Genomic DNA, 23,028 nt, shown 5'->3' with positions numbered 1-23,028 from the left:
GAATGCTGCCGCTTACCTTACCAATTTTATAGATAGAATATTTGGTTAACTAATTAGGTAAATAAGGGATACTCAACACAGCATTAGTACATACTGTATATTCAAACATAGAAATATTTATTTACCTCCATTTGAAGTTATGACTATTACATATATTCAGAAATGATCATGTTTTTAGTAATGTAGCTCATATCAAATTGGTCTCTGGTCAATAAATTGGTGGAGATTAGGGTAGATACCAAAGGAAGACAAACACCACACCCTGTTGATTGAGGATAACAAACGCAGGGAGTAGAAGAGACAAAAAGTGCTCTGTAAGCATTGACATTAACCTGAAGGCTTCTGTCAACAAGACTTTCTGATCCAGAAAGCTTTCCATCCTGGTAGAGATTTCCTAGAAAAGTCAGGTTTTGCAACATATGACCAAAGGAGTGATGGGCCAGAGGGCTGAGGGGAGGTTATTCCAATCCTTCATTTAGAAAGGAAGTAAAACATTAACACAAATGTAAGGGCTGTTGTGTGCCAGGAACCATGTCAAGCCACTGGGCGGTACAAAGATGGTGAGACCCAGGGCCTTCTCTCAAGCTGCTTGCCATTGATTACTCAAGAGCCACAGAAAAGGAGCCCATATTTAAGTAGAAATGAAAGTACAAAAGGGGAACAGGATGAAAATGACTCGTTTTTGAAAGTAAGAAAGTATTTCTTAAATAGAGGCTTTGGGGATATCTAGAAATACCATCTACAGAATCGGGAGCCAAAAAGTATGACCACAGCTTCCTTTCATTAAAACTACTTGTATTTCCCTCCTCAGAATAGTGAACACAGGCACTGCTGATCAAACTAAAAGGGAGAGTTTAGTTTGATCAGCAGTGCCTGTGTTCACTATTCTGAGGAGGGAAATAAGTGTAAGTATATGGCGCGAGCATGTGCATGTGTGTGTGTGTGTGCGCGTGCGCGCATGCAAGGTTAGACTAATAGTAACATGACACATTTTTTTAAGAAAGCTTCCCTGTCTTTTAAGATACCAACGGAAATATTTATAGATGAAGTTATATTGGACCTGAGATTTGCTTCAAGATAATTCAAATGATGCAGGTGAAGTTTAGAGGACACCAGGCCTGATGGAAACTGATAATTGTTGAAGTCGGTTAATGGGATGCTCATTATACTTTTCTCTTTATGTTAAATACATTTGAAATGTTCTCTAGGAAAGGTTATTTAAGATATGTATTGTAGGAAAAGATGAAACTTTTAAATGATCACTCAATAAAATAGTGCTATTCGGTGTAAGCTAAAAAAAAATAAATAAATAACAAAAGCCCCTTGAAAACTGTGATTAAATATGAAGATGAGGCCTCCATTGGGTGCCGGGTACGCCATAACCATGCCTTGAGCAAGGAAACACAATCTACTACATCTAGGGGTTCTAGGCCAATTTATAATCTGCTTCTCAAATAGCCAGTTGCTACCCTTTAGCAGACCCTGAAATCAATTCGTGGGCCCTGATCAGTCTTTAGATGAATAAATTCAAATGCAATAGAAAAGAAAAGATCAGAGCATATCACATGGGAAGGGAGATGCCCTGTTTGCTGGGCTTGTGTCTCTGCATGTTTGCGTTTAGTCAGCTCTCACTGTAGTAGCCAGAGTGGTTGTGTTAAAACCCAAGTCAAATCATGTCACTCTTCTCGAACCCTACAGGGACAGCTTAGCTCACTCAGTGCAAAATCCAAAGTCCTTACCATGCCCTACAAGACCCACCATGATCTGTCACCCATTGCTGCCCAGTTCTGTTGACCTCTTATTCACCCCAGCCTTATTGACCTTATTTCTGTTCCTGGAACACACCAGGCACACTCCCGCAGCCGGACATCTGGAATTGCCCTCTGTCTGGAATGCTCTTCCTCCAGAGATCTGCCAGCTGGGTGCCTCACCATCAAATGTCAGCTTTTCAGTAAGACCTTCCCTGACCACACAATGTACATTCAGGTCCCACGCCCACCCCAGTATTTTCTATTTCCCTTCCTTCTTTGTTTTTCTCCACAGAATCTATCACCGTCAAACATATTATACAAACTGTGAATTTTCTATATCATTATTACATAAAATTATGATGCACATATTGGACAGATTACACATACTCTATAACTATATGTAATCTATAGTTTCTTTTGCTTATCATCTCTCTGTACTGAGAAACTTCACAAGAAGCGGGATTTTTTTGGTCTCTTTTGTTCACTGCAATAATCTCTCTAACACTTAGGACAAGTAAAAACACTCAATAAATATATGCTGAATTGTGTGTGTCCGTGCATGGTATGTGTGTATGCTGGCCTGTGATATAAAATGTATTTCTTAGTGTGAGTCGCATTCCAAAAGGCTTGTCTAATATTAACCTGGAGCACCCTTGGAAAATCTCCGGGCTTACTCAGAGACAGAGGGCTGAAATGTGAGTGCAGCACAGACCCCCAGTAGTTGTGATGTCTTACACCGGGGTGCCTACTACAAATGGTGCCAGTGGGAATTGCTATGTGAACAATGTGTATTGGGGGTGGGGGGAGGCTTGTTCCCTTGGGGATCCCACCAATGCACTATAAATCAGCAAGAAGAAATAGGCAGAGTCAGAAAATCATAAAATTTTCAAGACCCTCAAGATGATCTGGTTCAACCTAATAATTCTACAGTCGAGCATCAAAAAGTTACAAAATGATAATGTAATTTGCCCCAGGCCGTATGAAAAGCAAATGCTGAGCCAGAACTGCCATAGACCGGGGTCATATGGCTCCTTGTCCAGTGATCTTTACACACTCTGGCCTGCCATAAAAATGACAAACAGGAATCTGCTCTCCAAAAGCCGTCTGCCTGGTCTTGTTTCTTCAGAAATAACCTGAGATTCTTTCTCCAATTAGGTGCCAATCATCTATTTGTTCCACTCAAGCCTTGACAATTTGCAGGGCTCTCTGTTTTAAAAACAAAGAGCTCCTAATGATCACTATTTCTCATAAATGAAAGCTTGAAGAATTCCTTGCCATAGCAACCAGGAGCGGTTGAATTACCTACTATTATTCCCTGAATTTCTAATAAAACCAGTCCAACTTACACCAGGCCCAGGGATGGTAAATTCAGTCAAGAATCAAAACCTTCAGGACACCTGGGTGGCTCAGTGGGTTAAGCCTCTGCCTTCGGCTCAGGTCATGATCTCACGGTCCTGGGATCGAGCCCGCATCGGGCTCTCTGCTCAGCGGGGAGCCTGCCTCCCCCCCTCTCTCTACTTGTGATCTCTGTGTCAAATAAATAAATAAAATCTAAAAAAAAAAAAAAGAATCAAAACCTTCAATCCTCACTGTCCAACTTTTCATCAGAGCTAAGGAATCTATCTAGAATCATTCTGTATTTTTCCATAACCATAAAACAAAGTGCTTCAATTCATAAGGCACTAACCAAAGAAAGCAAGGCATCAGTAAAAGCTAGTCACTTTAATTTGGAAGGGAAGCAGAAACATTTTGGTCACGAAGTGAATATTACTACAGACTAAATACGTTCACCAGTTGTTTTGTTCTCAACTAGACCATAGTAAGTCCTTTGGTGGGAGAGGCCAGGTTTCTTAAAACTCTCAGTATTTCTGTGGTGGCCTTAGAGATTCCAAAGGCTAAGGACATTTGTGACATTACTTTGCCAGACACTCTTGAATCCTCTGTCCTCCTTCACGGAACCCTGTTTTGTTCAGGTGTCCTCACCCCTTTGGAAGAGTCTAGTCCCATGCCCATTCTAGGAAGGAGGTCAAGACTAGACAGACAGCATCAGGGAAATCCTAGTCTCCTTGCCAGGGACTGCCTTGCATATAAGCATGTGACCAAACTGTGACCCAGGAGGCAAGGGGAAGTTGGCTAGGGGAAGGGGAGCTTCTGAGAAAGGTTTTCTCACTTTTCACACAGTCAGGAGAAAGAGATTACAGGTATCCCCTGTTGTTCAAAAGTTTGCCTTACACCACTTCTCTTTTACAAAAGACCCACATTAACCTACATTTTCACTAACCAAAAGAAACCCAAAAAGGATTTTAGCTGTTGCAAAAAAGAAAAAAAAAAAAAAAGATGTGAAAAGCACAGATAGCATTCAGCATAGGTTTTGCAGTGAGCAGTTACAAAGGCAGTGTGGAACCCCAGCAGCGAGTGTGGTCCCACCAAGTTCCGTCCCCAAAAACTATACTCAGCATCTAACCAGATAGCTTTGAATGGTGTCTGTGAGCCTCTGTGTTTTATCTTGATTTATTTTGTATATCCGTGAGCAAGATGTGTTCTAAGGTATCAAAAAAGTCAAAGAGAGGTTTATTTCTTGAGTCTGGGAATGCTCACAAATCTTCCCATATAAATTAATGGTAAATGCTTTTTCGCTTTATGTCATTGTGGCTTACAAAAGATTTCATAGGACATCTACTCTCTGACAGCAGGGGAAATCTGTACTCCTTTACTCTTTCCAACTATGATGCCAGGTAGTGCTTCTCTCATCTTAACACCAAAAGGAGAGGGAAACTAAGGACAAAGGCCTTCCACCAAGAGGACAGAGCCAAGAGAATTGCAGAGAAGCCGACAGAGTCAGACGCCATAGTGTTTGGTTATCCTACCTCCCACTTCTTTTCAGGGCTTTCTGTATTTGCAGCAGAAACATCCTAACCCATACAATAATTGCACCCTGGAATGTTCTATGGCGGAAGTGAGGAGGCATGAATGTGTTATGCATGTTGGTGTTAGCATGAGAAAAGCTGCATGACAGCACCTCTTGTTAGGGAAAGCTTGGTCTGTGGCATTCGAAAGTACAGCCCCGCCCCCTTACCCAACTGTTGTGGGGGATACCTTCCAAGACCCTCAGTGGGTGCCTAAATCCGCAGAGAAATAAACCATACTGCTTTTTTCCCATACATACAAACCTACGATTAAGTTCAATTTATAAATGAGGCCCGGTAAGAGATTAAAAACAGTACCAATTAATGAAAGAGAAAATTATAACAATATACTGTAATAAAAGCTATGTCAATGTGATGTCTTTCTCCAAAAATTATTGCACTCTACTCACCCTTCTTCTTTCCCGGATGGTAAGAGGTGAAGACATGCGCACGGGATGAGATGACTTAAGCACGGCGGGGCAGAGTTAGGCTACCGCCAACCTCCCGCTGATTCATCAGAAAAAGGACAGACAAGCTGCTTCCTGAGCGCGGTGGATGAAGGGTAAGCCAAACCGCGGATAAAGCGGGACTGCTGTGGGAGGGGCCGGGAATGAAATCCATCCCCACAGTGATAGGTGAGAGCAGGTGCAGAGGCCAACACCTGGCACAATACCTTGGCCGCCGTGTGCTGCTGTCGTAGGGAACACAAGGCAGCCAGAGTTTCCCCCGAGGGAGGCCACAGAACAACAAATTCATTGTAGTGCATACCCACTTCCTGTCCTGTGTGCCAGGAAAAGACTAGGAATGAGACCTCAGGGAAGAGGATGTTTCAGTACTTGCCTTGCCTTCACGCTCGCATGTATAGGCATCTGTTTGTACTTTGTGGGGGTGCCTATGTTTGCTGTCCCATGAGGAGTAAGAAGGACAAGACATGAACAGTTCGAAGGGGAGCCAGCCTTGCTATAAACGCCTACAGGCCATTGAAGATTGAAGGCTGCCCGTGGAAGTGGCCACACAGGGACTCTATTCCCCCCAAATGCCGATTTTTATCTCCACAAGCTCCCCGCCAGAGCCAGATCTTCCTCCAACCAGCAGAAAGTATCTTATTCTGGGAGTCACTACACTCGCAGGGAGAGGAGAGGGATTTCTCCCACACCTGGCCCTCCAAAGCCAGCAGCTACTTTTCCAAATGCTTATTGATTGGATTCATTATCCTGAACTCTATGTGGTTCTGGAAAACTTCATATTTGAAATACTCATATTTTAAATCATATCTAATCAAACGCATGTTTCTTTACTTGTTCACGGTTAAAGTAAGCACTATCAGAACATCTGAGACAATGGCACCTGTGTCATCTTTCTAACGAAGTATTTACAGTACTAAGAGTACAGTGCTGTGATCTGACCTGATCAAAGGGTGCCCATTCTTTGATTAGAAACAACAGAAGAGCCAGCAGGTGATGCCCCTGGAAACGTCTGCACGTGCATCCACCCAATGGGGGCGTCTGGAGGCAGCCACAGAGGCACCACTGTACTATTAAACTCTGCAGTACCCAGGTTACATGGTAGGAAACTGGGTTCCTAGATGACTCGCGTTCTGTACTGACGGCGTGTAAGAGTTGTGCCCAGGGCTTGAAAAGCTGTGCAAAAATCTAATTAACTAGTCATGAGAAATGCACTAATTGCTTTGTCCAGCATCAGCAGAGAAGACCTGCTGCTGGCCCTCATTCCTCAACCAGAGGAAGGACACCAGCCTTTGGGGTCACTGGGGAAGGAGGCATTGTCGAGCTGACCATGGGAGCCAATCACAGAGGACACGTTTCTGTGGAACCTTCTGAGGGGGTCGGGGGCTATCAGTAGAAAGACAACTGTGGAAATAAAAATGGGAAGAGGAGGGTGTACCCCATGTGTTCTCAGTGACTATGTAATGAATGTCTCCTAATTATGAGTATCCATCAGGGAAAACTTGATGTATGGATCAAGTCTGCTCACTTTACAACCTTTTCCCCTTTTCAGCCTTATTCTATCCATCTTTTTTTGTCTCTTGTAAATAATAGCTTTACTGAGACAGAATTTACATACCCTACAATTCACCTGCTTAAAAGTGTACAGTTCGATGAATTTTAGTATATTACAGAGATGTGCAACCATTACCACAGTCAGTTTCTGACAATTTCATCACCACCAAAAGGAAACCTATACTCATTAGCAGTCACTCCAGGTTCCCTCCAGTCCTCCCTGCCTTAGGAAATCACTTATCTGCTTTCTGCCTCTATGATTTGCCTATTCTGGATATTTCATATGGGTGGAATCATAAACTTATTGATCTGTTGTAATTGGCTTCCTTCACATAACCTTTTCAAGGCTCACCCCTGTTGCAGCACATGCACCGTATCGCTTTCTAAAATCTTTTCTGTAGCTCTCCCTGCTCAGCTCTAGCTTTACTACTTATGCTCCTTGAGTGGTTATCCACTCCTAAAAAGTACTTGAGAACTACAAATCAAGTTTAAGAAGTGGTCCTGGTCCAGAGAAGTCCATGGGATTTTGTTGGGAGTCTCCTATTTCACCTAAGTGCAAACAATCTGTATTATGAATTTAAAAAAAAAAACCTGATTTTCTAAAAATCATTAAAGGTGTATGTCTAATGTGAACCGGTGATGATGCCCTTATAGAACTAATTTACATGTAAGAGATAAAGGAGGGGCTGTAGCAGCATTCTTATGATAGATTGTTTGGGATATAGACAAATTCATTCACTAAACAATTACTGACTGCCTCCTGCATGCGAGATACTGTTCTAAGTACTGGAGATCGGCAGTGAGCAAAACACACAGAAACATCTGTCTTTGTGAAGCATGGGTTTTGGATTATTTCTTTAAATCGTTTAAAGAAGGAAAACCAAGGTAATAGTAAACAGGACATTCATAGTGGTTACTTTTGGAGGAAGGGCGTGAAAGAAGACAGGGGAGGGAAGGGAGAAGGGAGAAGAGGCAAGGATGAGTGATGTTCCCAGACTGAGCGACTCCCTTGTGAGAGTTCTGTTGCTGTGCTTTCTAACTTCCATGTCTGTTGCAGAGATTTACTTGCATAGGTTGGCTATTACATCAAATTTAATTTAAAAAAGAGCCACTCCTCTGGACCAGAAAGTATAAACAATGGTGTCTCTTTAGAGGAGAGATTCATCTGGGCTAATTTAAAATGTTTATGGGAAAGTGGGTTGCACAGAGGAATCTTACACTAAATGGAGAAATTCTAAACCGATGGACTTATACGTCAAGGTTTTGAAAGGCTGGTGAAGAGCAAGGTAATATATTCAGAGGAGATTTTTCAAGTTATATTAGACAATCATGAACTCTGAGTGATCGTTTATCACCCAAAAAAGGGACCAATAGAGCATCTATTGAAGAATGAAACTTAGTAGACCAAAGAGTCTTAAGTTTTGTTCACAAGTTTTCAATTGTCAAGTTTCTTTCACAAGTATTAGCCCATTTTATGGACCAGAAAATTCAGAGGGGACCAAATTACCATAGCCAGTTGGTGCTGGTATTTGGGCCAGCTTCCCACACTTGACACACAACACCCCTCTTGAGGTCCAGGGTTCCAATGAACCCACATTAATTTATAAAACCCAAGAATGGATGTTAGAAATAAGTTTCGGAGAGTGAAATATAAAGCAATAAAAAGAAATACCAGTCCACTCTAGGGGTGGATAATGGAAGGAACTCATTGCTATGAGGAGGACAACAAGCTGAAACTACATATGCTCTCAGAAACATGTCTACATGAATTCCTGAATGACAGATTTACATCAGCTATTTATGAAAAGTAAAATGTCTGCAGGGCATCTCTTCCTTGAAAGGCTGCTGAGCGTTTTTACAAAATACCCCTTAGTGCTATTACTGGGGTTAGAACGCTGAACAAAGTAAGTACTCTGGCAATTATTACATTCTTATGACAAATTACATTGTCTAATTCCAAATCGTGTCTTCCGTTGGTAATTGCCTAGGATTTGCTGTGGTTATGTTCCTAATCTTAATCTGGTATTATTTCAAGAGAGTTGGAAAGCCTCTGTCAATTGCTTTTTTCTCTGAGGAAGAATTCATATTTGGGAAAAAAGGCATGTGGGTTAATTTCGGTCCTTAAAACAAACATAGGGCTCTCACGTGGATCAAGTTCAAGCCTTGGACATATTAACATCACAAAGGAGAAAAAACTTCTGTGGCCTGACCATGGACAGTACCTTCAACCTTAGACAATGATCATGAGGGAGATAAGAGAGAGGACACCTGGCTTGAACTAATCAGCCAGAGAGTAATAACTCATAGGGCACTTCCTGTGGGAGACACGGTAATGTTCTCTTTGCATATGAAAGTCAGCAAAATAGTGTTATTTACCCAATAAACATGGCTTAATGGTTTCGCTGTCTGTAGGGACAAACACTATAAAATAAAATGGCTAATTTTTCTATAATAAAGTGAATTTGAATGAGCAACTTAAATCAATATTAGGCAGCCAAATTATGTGTATTAATATCTACACATCATTAGCATAATCCCAAGTGAATTTTTTCATTACTAAAAGTAATGCTAGGCTTAACTTTGCTTTTCCCTTGATATTAGCTTGTATATTCTGTATTTGGTTTGGAAATAACTTTTGTTTGAAACCTAATCCACTTCTGCTTTCTGTGTATACATATACACATAAATACAGACATATATGTGTGCAACACAGACATATATCACACGTAGACATGTTTTATACACATATGCATATTAGTGGCAAAAGCCTTGGTACAAGCATTATCAGATAAGAATTTCCTACTCAGGTCAGGAGAAAACTGTGTCCCTTGTTCTGTCAACTTTTCTACCCAACTTCCTAGCATTACGGGCTTTCTTTGGAGGAGGAGTGCCCACAAATTTAACAAGTAAATATGTAAAGTCTAGAATGACAGTAAAGCCTTAAAACAAAGCACAAAACCTGTATCAACAAGAATCTGATGAAGTTCCAATCTGTCCTCCTTTATTTTACTTCATGTCAAAATCTCTGTACACACCCAGCAAAAATGAAGGACATCTCTCCATGTCCGGCAGTAAGACAACACAGACCTGCGAGTGGGGGCTGAACCGGGCCACGCTGAAGGGAGGGTGTGTTTCAGGCTGAGAGAGTGTGCAGGGCTGCAATGACAGGAGCCATGGAGCAGTGAATCAGCAGGATTTGTGTGGTGAATTCTGTGAGAAAGGCTAGAACATCCTCACTAGGGACTCCCAGACCGGTGGCTGTCCAATACAAGTATGATGTGAGCCACATCTCTAATCTTAAATATTCTAGTAGCCACGTTAAGTTTTTTTAAGATTTTATTTATTTATTTATTTATTTATTTATTTATTTCAGAGAGGGAGAGAGAGCATGAGCAGGGAGAGGGGGAGAGGGAGAAGGGGAGAGAGAATCCTAAGCAGAGACTTCGCTCAGTGCGAAGCCTGACACAGGCTCGATTTCACGACCCTGAGGTCGCGACCTGAACTGAAATCAAGAGTCGGACGCCTAACCGACTGAGCCACCCAGGTGTGCCACCACATTAAATATTTTTAAGTAAACAGGTGAGATTGATTATTACAATACCTTTTCTTTAACCTAATATCCCAAGGATGTTATCATCTCAATGTATAACCCATATAACAAGGTTATTTATGAGATATTTTATGTTCTTTTTGTTTTGTACGAAGTCTTCAAACCCTGGCAGTGCATCTCCAGTCACACTGGGAGCATTTCAAGAGCTGAACAGCCCACGTGGCTACCAGATAAGGCAGTACAGGGCTCAGTCTTGAGACTCTTATAGGTCTGACTGTTGGAGGCCAGTGCTGCAGGCACACACTCTAGTACCTGCTGCAGAAAACTGACCCTTCAAACCGTACTCCCTGTTCCCTGTTTCCTTGTTGTCCCAAACATTGATCTCTTGGTGTATTCCTTAGAAGCAAAATTATTTAAGATAAAGCACTTTAGGGGCAGCTGGGTAGCTCACTCGGTTGAGTGGCTGGCTCTTGATTCTGGCTCAGCTCATGATCTCTAGGTTGTGAGACTGAGCCCCATGATGGCCTCCAAGCTCAGTGGGGAGTCTGCTTGAGGATTCTCTCTCCTTCTCTAGCTGTCCCTCCTCCTACTCATGCTCGCTCGCTCTCTCAAATAAATAAATCATTAAAAAAAGAAAAAGCAGGGACACCTGGGTGGCTCAGTGGGTTAAAAAGCATCTGCCTTCGCCTCAGGTCATGATCCCAGAGTCCTGGGATCTAGCCCCGCATCAGGCTCTCTGCTCCTCGGGGAGCCTGCTTCCTCCTCTCTCTCTGCCTGCCTCTCTGACTACTAATGAATCCAGCCTGGAATAAACAACATGGTAATAAAAAAAAAAAAAAGAAAAAGCACTTTATTTTGTTTGTGTGCAATAGGTCAAATAAATAAGGAATGCAGGTTTTGTTTCCTTAAAGAACCCAGTGCTCAGACAGTCCTGAGGGTACAGAGGACAAGAGGAAGTTGAGGTACACAGTCTCTGACGAGAAAAGAATTATAGATGGTGATCACCCACCCAAGTGATTCTGTGATTCACACTGCCCTAAACGTATGATCTGAGTTATGTCAAAAAGGACCATACATGCCATGGACCTCTGGCTATTACATCTGAATCCAGTGGCCTCAATATCCACCTCTGTCTTTTTTTTTTTTTTTTTTTGAATATTTTATTTATTTATTTGACAGAGAGGAGAGAGAGCACAGTAGGGGGAGAAGCAGGCAGAAGGAAAGGGAGAAGCAGGCTCTCTGAGCCGAGAGCCTGATATGGGTCTCGATCCCAGGACCCTGGGATCATGACCCGAGCCAAAGGCAGACATTTAACAACTAAGCCACCCAGGTGTCCCTCCACCTTTGTCTTGACAGTTGTTTGACCCTTTAAAGATACCATCTACCTTTCCATTTGCTTGTTGCACTTGAAGATGGTAACAGAAGTTCAAGGAGGAGGGCAGCTTCCTTTTCTTAGGAACTGTCATGTTCCTGCATCTTATTTGCATGCATTTTCTTCCAATTAAATGTGCTGAAGATTCCCAAAGCTAACTTATATTCTAAAAACCGATGGATTTGCTTTGCCCCATATGTGGGTCTTTTGCAGTAGTAAAATACTTCTAGGCAAATGGTTTGCTGATGGCCAAGTTGGTAGAAAATCTCCTTTAAATAGCACAGCTTGGATATGCCACTAGCAACCTCAGTCCACACATTGACAATTTTCTTATTTTCTTTATGATGTTTTGGAAGAGATACAATTATAAGGTCCAAACTACTTCTGGACATGGGCGTTTTTCTTTCTCTTTGAGGGTGAAATTATAACTCACTGTAGAACTTTTTTTAAAAAAAGAAATGGGAGTTATCATTAGGAAAACTACAGATCATTTTTTAAAAAGCTTGAATCCAATTTGAAGACTAGAAGAGTTTATAAACATTTAATTACTCTCCCCAACATCATCCTCCAGCTGTCATTCCACAGTCCCCCTCAAAGTTATGAAAAAAAATTAACTTTAAAAAAAAGTCAATTTGCAAAATTAGTGAAATATAACCTAAGCAGAATAACAAATATAGGAATGGGAGAACATTCTATCAAAGTTGCTATCCGTAGCTTATTAATTTTACGTGAGTAATGTCCCTCTCTTAGAACCACCTTCCCTTGGGATGCCTGGGTGGCTCAGTTGGTTAAGCAGCTGCCTTCAGCTCAGGTCATGATCCCAGCGTCCTGGGATCGAGTCCCACATCGGGCTCCTTGCTCGTCAGGGAGCCTGCTTCTCCCTCTGCCTCTGCCTGCCATTCTGTCTGCCTGTATTCCCTCTCTTGCTGTGTCTCCCTCTGTCAAATAAATAAATAAAAGCTTTTTAAAAAAAAATTAAGTCTTCAAAAAAAGAATCCTGAGATATTAATATGTATTATCAAACATTGATAATTAAAACAGCCTGTTAGGGACGCCTGGGTGGCTCAGTTGGTTGGGCAGCTGCCTTCGGCTCAGGTCATGATCCCAGCGTCCTGGGATCGAGTCCCACATCGGGCTCCTTGCTCGTCAGGGAGCCTGCTTCTCCCTCTGCCTCTGCCTGCCATTCTGTCTGCCTGTGCTCGCTCTCTCTCCCTCTCTCTCTCTGACAAATAAATAAAATCTTTAAAAAAAAAAAAAAAAAAAGAACCACCTTCCCTGTCTACCAGGGCTGCCCAATAGAATTTTCCACAGGATGATGGAAATGTTCTATTTGTGCATGGTCTAATATGGTAGCCAGCAACCACAGGTGCTATTGAGCATTGAAATGTGCCTCATGCAACTAAGGAACTGAATTTATTTAAATTTAAATTTAAACTTGAAATTTAAACAGCTACATGTGGCTAGTGGTTACCGTATTGGATAGCACAACTATCTATAGTTAGGGCAGGGGCTAGGTCACTTAAATCTTTATGCCACTCTTGGCACAACATCAGCCTTGAGATCCAAGGCTCACATAAAACACAAAGCACTTTATGACTCCTTTTTTGAAAATATTAAATAATTAAATAGAACAGCTTCCATGAAGCCAGACAAGGGGGAAAAAAAAAACCCCAGCTGTAAGAAATTCTCTAAGGATAATGCTACTCCTTAGGATGAGCCAGAAAAGGGGATAGAGGATGAATATTCTAGAAATGGGGGTCCTAGAGGTCCGTTCCAGATCTAGCTCCACAGTCAACTAGCTGAACGGCTCTGGGCAGTTCTTGGAGCTCCTCTGAACCTGATTCTCTTACTTATATAATTCTGGAATCTGCTAGAACAACCTACAAGTCCCCTCCTCCCTTGAAACCTGTAATGAAATGTAAAGTCAAACCAGATCAGGAGGAAAAAAAAAAAAAAACATTCTCAGGTAAGAAGTGTTGCATATGGTCTACCAGAATGCCTTCTGTAATTTCGGTTCCTGTACTTTTCACTTAAGATAGAAGCTAACAAATATATAGTCTTCAGGCTGAGGATTTAGAATCTGAGAGTTTCATAAGGGGATCACAAGATTTGATGAGCACACACAAAGTGGAATGCTTTTAAGACTCCTGTGAAGACAGTCAATTGAATGCAAAGTAACAACTATTCTTTTTTTCTCCCCCTCGATCTTTTTTCTTTTATTTGGAAAATTTTCAAACCTTAGAAAAGTTGCAAGACTAATATGATGAACACTTACATATCCTTCACCTCATGAGACTGTTCTTAAGTACTGATATCCAGAAGCCCAATCCCCTAGGGGATCTCACTACAGACCATTCCCTTGGTAACACCTCCCAGTCCCTAACGCTAGTGAGAATAAACTTTAGTCAGATCGGAGGTGGGTCTGGATAACCACCAAGGGCAACAAAATAAAGCACAACTGTATTACTGTATTTTCTCTGTTAACAATAAGCATGCATTTCAGCCTTAAATTTTATGTCAGACACTTTAAAAACGAGATAGAATAAAAAATGAACTCTTTAGGTTTCAAGACAAAAAATCCTACTCTTTGAAATGAAGGAGACATTGCTCCAATCCTAGCACCGGGAATCCAATCTCTGTGCCCCCTCTGAACCGATGCCTTTGTTTGCAAATGGGATTCGTGGTCTAACTCAGAGAAATACCCTGAGGAGTCCATGTAAACAGAGTGAGACATAAAAACCATTCAGGATTGCTAGCTGCTTTTCCAGTTTACTAAGCCTCTTCCCAAATAGTATACTTCAGGAATGACAACCGTGTGGGATAAATTCACCAGAAATTTGGTTTAAAGACAAGAGAGGGGCGCCTGGGTGGCTCTGTCAGTTAAGCATCTGTCTTTGGCTCAGGTCACAATCTCAAGTCCGGATGGAGCCCTTTGACAGGTTCCCTGCTCAGCGGGGGAGCCTGCTTCTCCCTCTCCCTCTGCTGCTCCCTCTGCCTGTGCTCTCTCTCACTCTCTCTGTCAAATAAATAAATAAAATCTTAAAAACAAAACAAAACAAAAAAGGCAGCAAGAGAACGGAAGCTCAAAGATGTTCAGGGCAGGAGGAGGTATTGGCATCTACTGAGCAGATAGGACAGCCAGGCCTACAGGAGGCCATCCTTCCATCACCCCTGTTAATGCTCACATCAATTCTGGGAAACAGGCTGTTATATCTGCTGTTTGACATCAGGTTTTAAAGCTCAGAAAGGCTGATTTCACCAAAGGTCACGTCATTAGCTAGTTGTAGGGCTTAGTTAAGTAAGTATCTGGTTTAAATGCCTACATTAACCATTTAGGAACTTCCGCTAAGGGTTCAAGAGTCTTGGTTAATGGTTTAAGGGTCATAGTTAGGGCTTAAAGCCTCTTTAAGAGCCTAGTTAAGGGTTTAGGTGCCCTGGTCAATGCCTTGGTCAAAGGTTTCAGTGTCCAGATCTTCTGACTCTGAGGTTAGGGCTCTTCCTACAACATGTAACGAAGACACATTTTGGAACATGAGGTTTCTTGCCAGCTCAAGGATGTAGACTGCTTCTCTACATCTAGTGGATTCTGCCAGGCAAGTGGCATGTAGCCTTTCTTGAAAAAGTGTTCTCCCCAGCAGGCCCACCAAGGCAAGTGGTGGTTGGCAGCCCACACAAAATACATAGACGATGTCTCAATTCCAGGAATCTTAATCAACGTAACCTCTGGCCTTGGGTGATTATATTTTAAATAAGGCTATTCACTGAACACCTTTATTAGAGAATGTCTATGGGAACTTGGGCATCAGATGATCTGAAATAACTCTTTTTACGGCTGAGGTTGGGTGACTTGGACAGGCCAAGTTACTGAAGCAAGGCAAGGCTGTAATTAGACCATGCTATAAAGACTGTTCAAAGATTGGACCCCACAAAGGTGTTCGATTAATAATAAATGAGGAGAAACACAGGCTATTTGCACGAGCAGCTGGTGGATGGCTCTCCCTGGGTACAGAGCCGCAAAGTTTTATCGTCACTTGGCAGTGCACTCATGCCAAGTCTTCAGCCTCAGATCCCAGTGAACAGACACATGGGTCTGGTTGCAGACCAGACTGCCTGTGGGACCAGCACATTCCTAACTGGATTTCCCTCTAGTGATGGAGACTTTAAATAAACCTCTGCTTTTGTTAGTAACTTTGAGACACATGAGTTTTTTCTGTCACACCAACCAACTTGCATTAGAGATACGGGTATCCATCCTGATCCCCTGACCAGAATCCATGCAAGCAACAGAAAACCAGCTTCCATTCCCACTCAGCAAATGGAGAAAGAAGCAGAAGCTGCTTAGAGGATTTGGAAACTAATAGTCAAGTAAGACCAAATGCAGGGTTGATGAAAAAAAAATTCTAAATAGAAATCTGACCAACATAATAACATGTGAGAAAAGTAAAAAGAAGAGAAGAAGAAAGAAAGGAAGGAAGGAAAGTCATTCATTTTGAAAATTAAATGATACACATCAGGAGTCATGAAATGTGAATACATTCATAAAAGATAAATGATGGGTGGGTGATAGATGGACTCTATTAATCACAGGTCTATCACTAGGTCCCTTTCTCTTTCTCTGCTTCTAACTATCTTGGCAAGAATCTTGATCTCTTGGCAGAAAACTCTTTTCCAAAACATACCAATGTGACACTGCTCATGCATAGGTTTTCCAAACCCAGTGTCCGATTATTTTCACCATTGCACAAAAACAGGAGTTCCTGCAGAGCAGCAGACGGCCTTCAGCAGGCTGACACCCGGGCCAAGCCCCAGGTTGCAGCTCAGAGAACACACTGTCCAGTTGAATCCCACATGGACTGGCCTCAAAAAATACCTGGTGTTTGCGTACCCCAAAAGTTGAACAAATGGCAGTGTCTTTGAAAACACTTCACAGGGTTGTTGGAAAGGTGGGGAGGGTGGCATTTTAGCAAGAGTACACCGATCAGTGGGCCCTTGTCAAACCCGACAAGCAGGTAGTCATGCTTAAGAAAAGTCTGTCCTCTCAGATTCTGTATCACTGGATTCATCTGGGTTCCCACAAAGGAGCAGTGAAAAATCTAGTAAGTTAAAATGAGGTGTGGGAAGGTCACCAGAATAACAGCAAAGAACAACACTCTTCATCTGAGTGAATGATTTCTTTCAGGACATTAATTTCAGCTTTGCGATTTTTTTTTTAATTTGCAATTTTTTGGAAATCACAATTTTTTTGGTGCTTTAAAATAACAAAAGTAATCAAATCATTCTGACCCTCTAGGAGATTATGAAATTAAATTACCAGTAGTTATCACTAAAACAAAGGTAAAGACCTTTATTTTACACAAAATTGAATATTTCTGAATAATTTGGGGGTCCAAAAGTAGACTTCCCTGAATGATTGTTTCAACAAAGATATTCTGTTTTGTAGTATTAGATCCATGGAGTTTCTAATTACACACTGGCAGCATTATCATAGTTCAGTTTTAACCTTCTGCATCTAGGGGTATGAAAGATTTGTAAATGTCACTGGTTCTGACCATCCAATAATGAGTAATGAAAATTTCTATATATCACTTCTAGGATCAAACCGGTATGACAGCAGAAAATAGCATTATTTATTTGGCCCACATTATTATTGTATAAAATTTGGGGAAATAAATCCCTCAATTCATTTAGAAATGTTCTTTTCCTAATTAAGTTTTCGATGACTCTACACATAAATACTGATTTTTACCTTTTTCCATTTGCATTGTAATTTAAAATCTATGTTGATTTGATTTCTATAATACAGTGCGTTTAATGTTCTCAAAATCTTAACAACTTCTTATCCTGGGTGTCCCTTTAATATTTAATTTTTACCTTGTTCAGTTACTGGAAAACATCTCATAGCTTTTTTATTTATTACTTTACTTGAGTTGATTTCTTTTCTTTCTTTCTTTTTTTTTTTTACTCTGTGAAATTACCCATTTGGCAATCACATCACTAAAATGCAAGAAGTTTTTCTTTCAATTATAAAAGCCAGTATTGCCCATGATTATTAGCAAAACTATTTTGCAAATCAACCACTCTTTATTTCAGAATACAATCAAGTACCACAGGCTAGAGTAAAATCTTAAGGATAGCAATCTTTTTTTTTCCATTTAAAATAATAAACGTAATCAAACCTTCCTGCCAATCTAGGTGATTGTGAAATTTAATTACTAACAGTTATCATTAAAACAAAGCCAAAGCAATTTCTTCCACACATAATTGAATATTCCAGAAGAAAATTTCTGAACAGTTCTTGGAAAATGTATTTAAAAATTAATTTTAACCTGATTATTTCATTTGTTATGTCTCAGTTGTTAATGCAGAATAAATGACACACTTGGGTGTTGTGGTTCAACAACAGCAAGTGAGAACATATTCTCAGAAAAATCAGATAACTTTGAGTTTACTACTGAGTGAATTATCAGATCTTTACTCTCTGTACAAACACAACCAAACCTAAATCTTCCACATCTATTCCTCTAAGAGAGGTTTAACCCATATTATTCTAGTTCACCTCTCCATATGCTACTCACTACAGAATCAACAGTTCCTTCTTTCCTGCTCAATTGCCCAAGTATGTCCTAAGGCTTCCAGGGAGCTGTTCCATCAAACCCACTGCTACCCGAATGGAAAGAAAACCTCCTACCTACATCAGCAGCACTTGTAAGTGACCTAGCTCCTCTCTGCACCATGCTCCTAATGGGTCTCTAGGTATAACTGTCCAGAGAAGAGATAGCACCTTCAAAATGGATCAACAGCAGATCTAAGAAAGGAAGTTGAGAATTGGGCCATGGACTTCCCCACCTCTAGGCCCTTGGAGGTCTTCCTGAAATGCTCTTCCTCTTCCTGAAACGCCTTTCCTGCTATCTGGGAAAAAAATCTCACTCATCCTTTAAGCCCTAACTGATAGGCCACCTCCACTGACTCCTGCCTACTGAAGGAATCACTCTCTTCCTCGCACTCTCCTCCACATAAGTCATTTTACCCAACTGGAATATAGATTACTATTTGTCGTCCGTCTCTGTGGCTGAACGGTGAGGGAAAGGATCCTAACTCATCTTTCCATTCCGAACTCTTGGGACAGTGCCCGAAACCTAAAATATACTTAATGACTGCTTATTTAATGGACCTCAGACCTCAAGATCAAATTTAACATGCAATGTAAGGGGCAAATTTTATGTGTGTTGGACTTATTTCTGTACCTAAAGTCTGAGCCATGAAATACCTTCTATGTCATTCCTCAAAGGAGCAAAATTTATTAACACCAAACACTGACTAAGTGCCACACCCTGGGCTAACTGCTCTACACACTCTATCTCATTTAAACCACATAGCATTCCTATGAGTAAGTCCCGTTATTAACATTAGCCTTATCTACAGATGAGGACATTGAGGCTTGGAGAGTTGAGCAACTCACTCCAAATTACCCAACTGGTAAATGGGAGCAGCCAGAACACAAGAACAAAAATCCCAGAACTTCAGAACTAGAAGGGATCCTAAAAATATGTTCCTCAATCAGCCTTCTTGAAACTGACGTTTAGAAACTTACTTCTGGGCACATAATTGGCCCTATGCAGAAAAACGTGATTAATACGTTGATAGAGTGCCCTATTTTCTCATATAATCTGGCCTTTGCCTGGGAGAACGCAGCTGCCACAACAAACAGGCTCTATTCTTTAATGCCCAACACCTCTCACAGGTGTGAATTGCTTGTGTTGTCTGAATTATTCATGATCCACACGATGGGTAAGTGTGCGTAAAAAGAGAACTACAGCTTCTTGTATTTTTCAAGACAAAGCATCTGACTAATTGGTGTATTAAGCAATATAAGCTCATAGGCCAGTCTGATCTACATCAAATAGTATACCCATGCCCACTTTTTTGAATTTTGGTGTTCACGTAATTTCCCAGTTCCCATTAGGATTTAAAACAGTGGTAACTCAAGCAGGAAGGAGACCCATCATAAGCATCTCCATCCTATCTGCAAAGCAGTTACCAACATCTAAAGCTCGTACTGCGTGACTTCAAACCCATGTATTTTTCTGAAGTCCGAATTCAATTTTTCTATCAGGTTCCTTAAGCTACACCAAGATCTGAATGTTGAGATGCCACAGCATCTGTAATTTATGCCATCAATAAATCACGTGAGAATACGGCCTTCTTGTCTTTTTTCCATTCTTCTTTCCTGTGGCCACCTCTCCACCCACCCAGTCCCTTTTCTAGTGGGCAGCTTTCCGAGAGGGCTAACCATATGCTAATCGTAAGCCAACATCACTGTATTTTAAATTCAATGTTAGTCAACCAAAATGAATTGAAAAGCGGCAGCAGTGGTTTGGGGGTACTAAAAATACGCTGTAACATTTGCTGAGTTCTCAGAATTAAAACCACAGGCAGTCAACTTGTTGCTGCTCTTAATAAGATATGACTGTTCTGCCCCATTGGCTGCTACTACCAGCAACTTGAACTCTATCATATGCCTAACAACACTGTGCTTTTGATTAGTTGGCAGTGATCAAGAAAGGAGGTGCCATTTCCCAGGAACTGAACCTGCCAAAAAAGATAACAGATGGCTTTCAAGGGATCACCTTGTGCCACATCACAATCGTACCTTAGTCAAACTCACCTTGCATTTATGATTAAATTAGTTACACATCTATAGATATGGCTTATTTATGACAGGCTTGCTGCCCAGTGGTCCCAACCAGGTGATTGTTCTCAGAGTTTAATGTCTGGGTGATTGTAATAAAACACACACACACACAATAGGAATTAATACAATATTAACATATTGAGTATTTTCCTGAGGATTTCAAGACCCTCTTGACCCCGGAAGACTGTATACTACACTAAATGTCTTATCAGCTATGCCTTTAGGGTTTGTCATTAAAGTTTTCGGGGACCAGAGAGGTAGAAGAATTCTACCTAATGCATCATTCTGATTAGAAACCTGTCATACTCAGAAACCAGAGGGTCTGTTTCTATTGATTCCTATTCCTTCAGGCTCATTAGCAGTTTTTTCTCTTCATCAGACCTGCCGATCAACCATTTAAAAAGCTGAAAGAAGCCCTCCCCTTGCTCAGCCACACTCGAAAACAAAATGTATGCCCGTAAAGTAAAATTAGAGAGTATTATAAGAAAATGTCCAAGAGGCCACATAGGAAAAAAATCACACACACACACACACACACACACACGCTCACACACACTTGTAAACCGGCAAATTGTCAGAGGTTGGGCTCGACCTTCCTTCCTCTAACTCGCTTCAATTAGGACCAGAAACACAGAAACCCTTCATTACTTCTATCTCACACCATGCCCCAAGCTTGTGTCTCCACGGAGCTAATTTCTGAAACAAACAAAGAAAATCAAGTCTGCGAGGAGCGGGGGTTTTCTCCTCTCTTCCTTGGATTTGGGCATCCAGCACGGCGGGCGCCGCACCGCAAGCCAGCCCGGGCGCCCAGCGGCACCCTAACCTTCCGCGCCCCGCTAGCCCTGGTTCCCGCTGCGCCAGAAAGTGAGAGCCCGCCCTGCTCCTTTCGCTTCTCGTCCGCTGCTGCTCCCCAAGTCTCCAGAACCCTCGCGTTCGCACACTAAGGGCGCCACCGCTCTCCACCTCTGCGCTGTCAGATGTCAAGCGCGTAGGTGCTGTGGGCGCCCCGGGTGCTGGCAAACCGAACCAGTGTCCCACCGGGCGCCTGCCCTCACTCCGAGAGAGGGGGCAGGACGGCCACAGGTAGGCTCTACCCATCCCGGGGCGCGGGGCGAGGGCGGGGGGCGAGAGAGCCAGCGCGGCAGCCTGCGCCCGACGGGCTGAAACTCACCGGAGGACACCGAAGAGCCGGACAGGCTGGAGTTGCTGGACGCTGCCATCTCCGCGCGCCCCGCGCGTCGCTGCTGGCTCAGCCCCGGAGCGGACGCCGCCGCCGCTGCCCTAGCGCGACCGCTCGCAGCCTTAGCGGCCCCCAGCCCATGGCAAAGTCCTGGGGACGCGCAGCAAAGCACCAGCCTCCGGACTCTGCCTGCACTTCCTGCTCCACCAGATGACGCGCTGCTGCCGCCGCTATTTATTTGTGGTTTCCGTCCCTCTCCGCGCCTTTGCACGCTCTTCTCCGCGTGTCGGGGGCTAGGTAGGAGCCGAGGGAGGCCGAGGGGCGGCGGGAGCGGACTAACCGTGCCTCCAGTCGAGCCCCAGCTGTGGTCCGCGCTCCCCCGCGCGCGGCTGGGACCACAGCGCCCGGGCGGCCCGGAGGCGCCCCGCCAGCTCCTGCACCCTCCCCTGGGCTCCTGCCTCCCCAGCGGCACTTCGAGCAGCCCGGGCAGAGGCGGCGGAGGCCAGACAGACAGAGCGACCTCCCCCTTCTCCCTCCGCCCCAACTCCGCTCGCGCGCACACAAAGGAAGGAGAGGAGACGCGGGAGCTCGGGGGGCTGGTTCAGCTGCCGCGGGCTTGACAGCTTCTGCGACTGGGGCTGGAAGAGGAGGCTGAGGACTGCAGGGCGTTGGGGTGCGGGGGGACGCTGGACAGGGACACGGGACCCCGAGGTGCTGGGGAGGTCGCCGGGGGGCGTGGGGCAAGCGCGGCTGCGGGGTGGGCGCAGCGCTGCCCCACGGTTTGGAGGCAGCCCGGGGTGGGGAGTGGGGAGAAGGTGGTGGGTCTCGCTGCCGGTGGCCAGGCTAAGGAGCGGCGAAGACAGCCGGGGTGGGGGATCCAGAGGGCGAAGGCGAGGTCACTAGGAAACGATGCTAGCTAAAAGGGGGTCTGGGATGCCAGAAAGGCTCTGGAGAGCTTCTTCCACTCCCCTCCAAATTGTTCTTTGTTACTCTGGAGCTGATGGTCCCTAACCCTGCAAGAAGGTGTGTTTTCTAAAACACCTTCAAAACACCTAGCAAGCCCCATCCAGCCGCATTTAAGTACCCCCAGCCACGGACAGTGATTAACGGGTCCACTGGGCTTTTGAGGTTGCCCTTCAAAGAAATAGAGATGTTCCAAATATGTCACCAGGCCCTCACAAAGCAGGGTGTCAAGAGAAGGAGGTTGTCTGACTTCGTCTGGTAAAGGATCCTCACAAAAGACTTGGCAGTAGGTCCAACTGTGCCCTTTCAGGAAAAGGGATTGCTTAGGTGTGTGAGAGAAAGAGACTGGAGCACAAGGTGTGTACCTTCCCCCTGTATTTAAACCTAAATTAATTTCACTGGGAGGAAATATCATACGGAATTTTAAAAAAAAAATCTATTTCACGCTCCCAGCAGGGTAATCGGTTCTTTCAATCCTGAAGCAACAGAAAACTGTGAAATTTGAACAGAAATTGTTAGATCAAAGGAAAACGCAAACATTAAAGGAGTGAAAGTACTCTCATTATGTAGCAAAGTGGAAAGTGTTCACATTGGGG

At 43.1% G+C, this 23,028-nt stretch overlaps 1 protein-coding gene across 2 annotated transcripts in view; it reads right to left on the bottom strand.

Moving 5' to 3' along the window:
- The window catches only part of LOC111147263 (chimerin 2), a 293,720-nt gene extending 272,136 nt beyond the window's left edge, over window positions 1–21,584 (bottom strand). For both annotated transcript variants that reach the window (XM_022503193.1, XM_022503194.1), the window contains exon 1: window positions 21,461–21,584. In XM_022503193.1, the coding sequence (XP_022358901.1) occupies window positions 21,461–21,509 (49 nt within the window). In that variant the 5' untranslated portion in view covers window positions 21,510–21,584. The remainder of the gene's footprint in view (window positions 1–21,460) is intronic.
- Window positions 21,585–23,028: the final 1,444 nt, after the last annotated feature.

This window comes from Enhydra lutris, unplaced genomic scaffold (assembly GCF_002288905.1).
Source record: "Enhydra lutris kenyoni isolate GAN:26980312 unplaced genomic scaffold, ASM228890v2 scaffoldscaffold16, whole genome shotgun sequence".
Lineage (NCBI taxonomy): Eukaryota > Metazoa > Chordata > Mammalia > Carnivora > Mustelidae > Enhydra > Enhydra lutris.
Note: the sequence above shows the minus strand (reverse complement) of the source record. Positions and strands in the feature narration are given on the sequence as shown.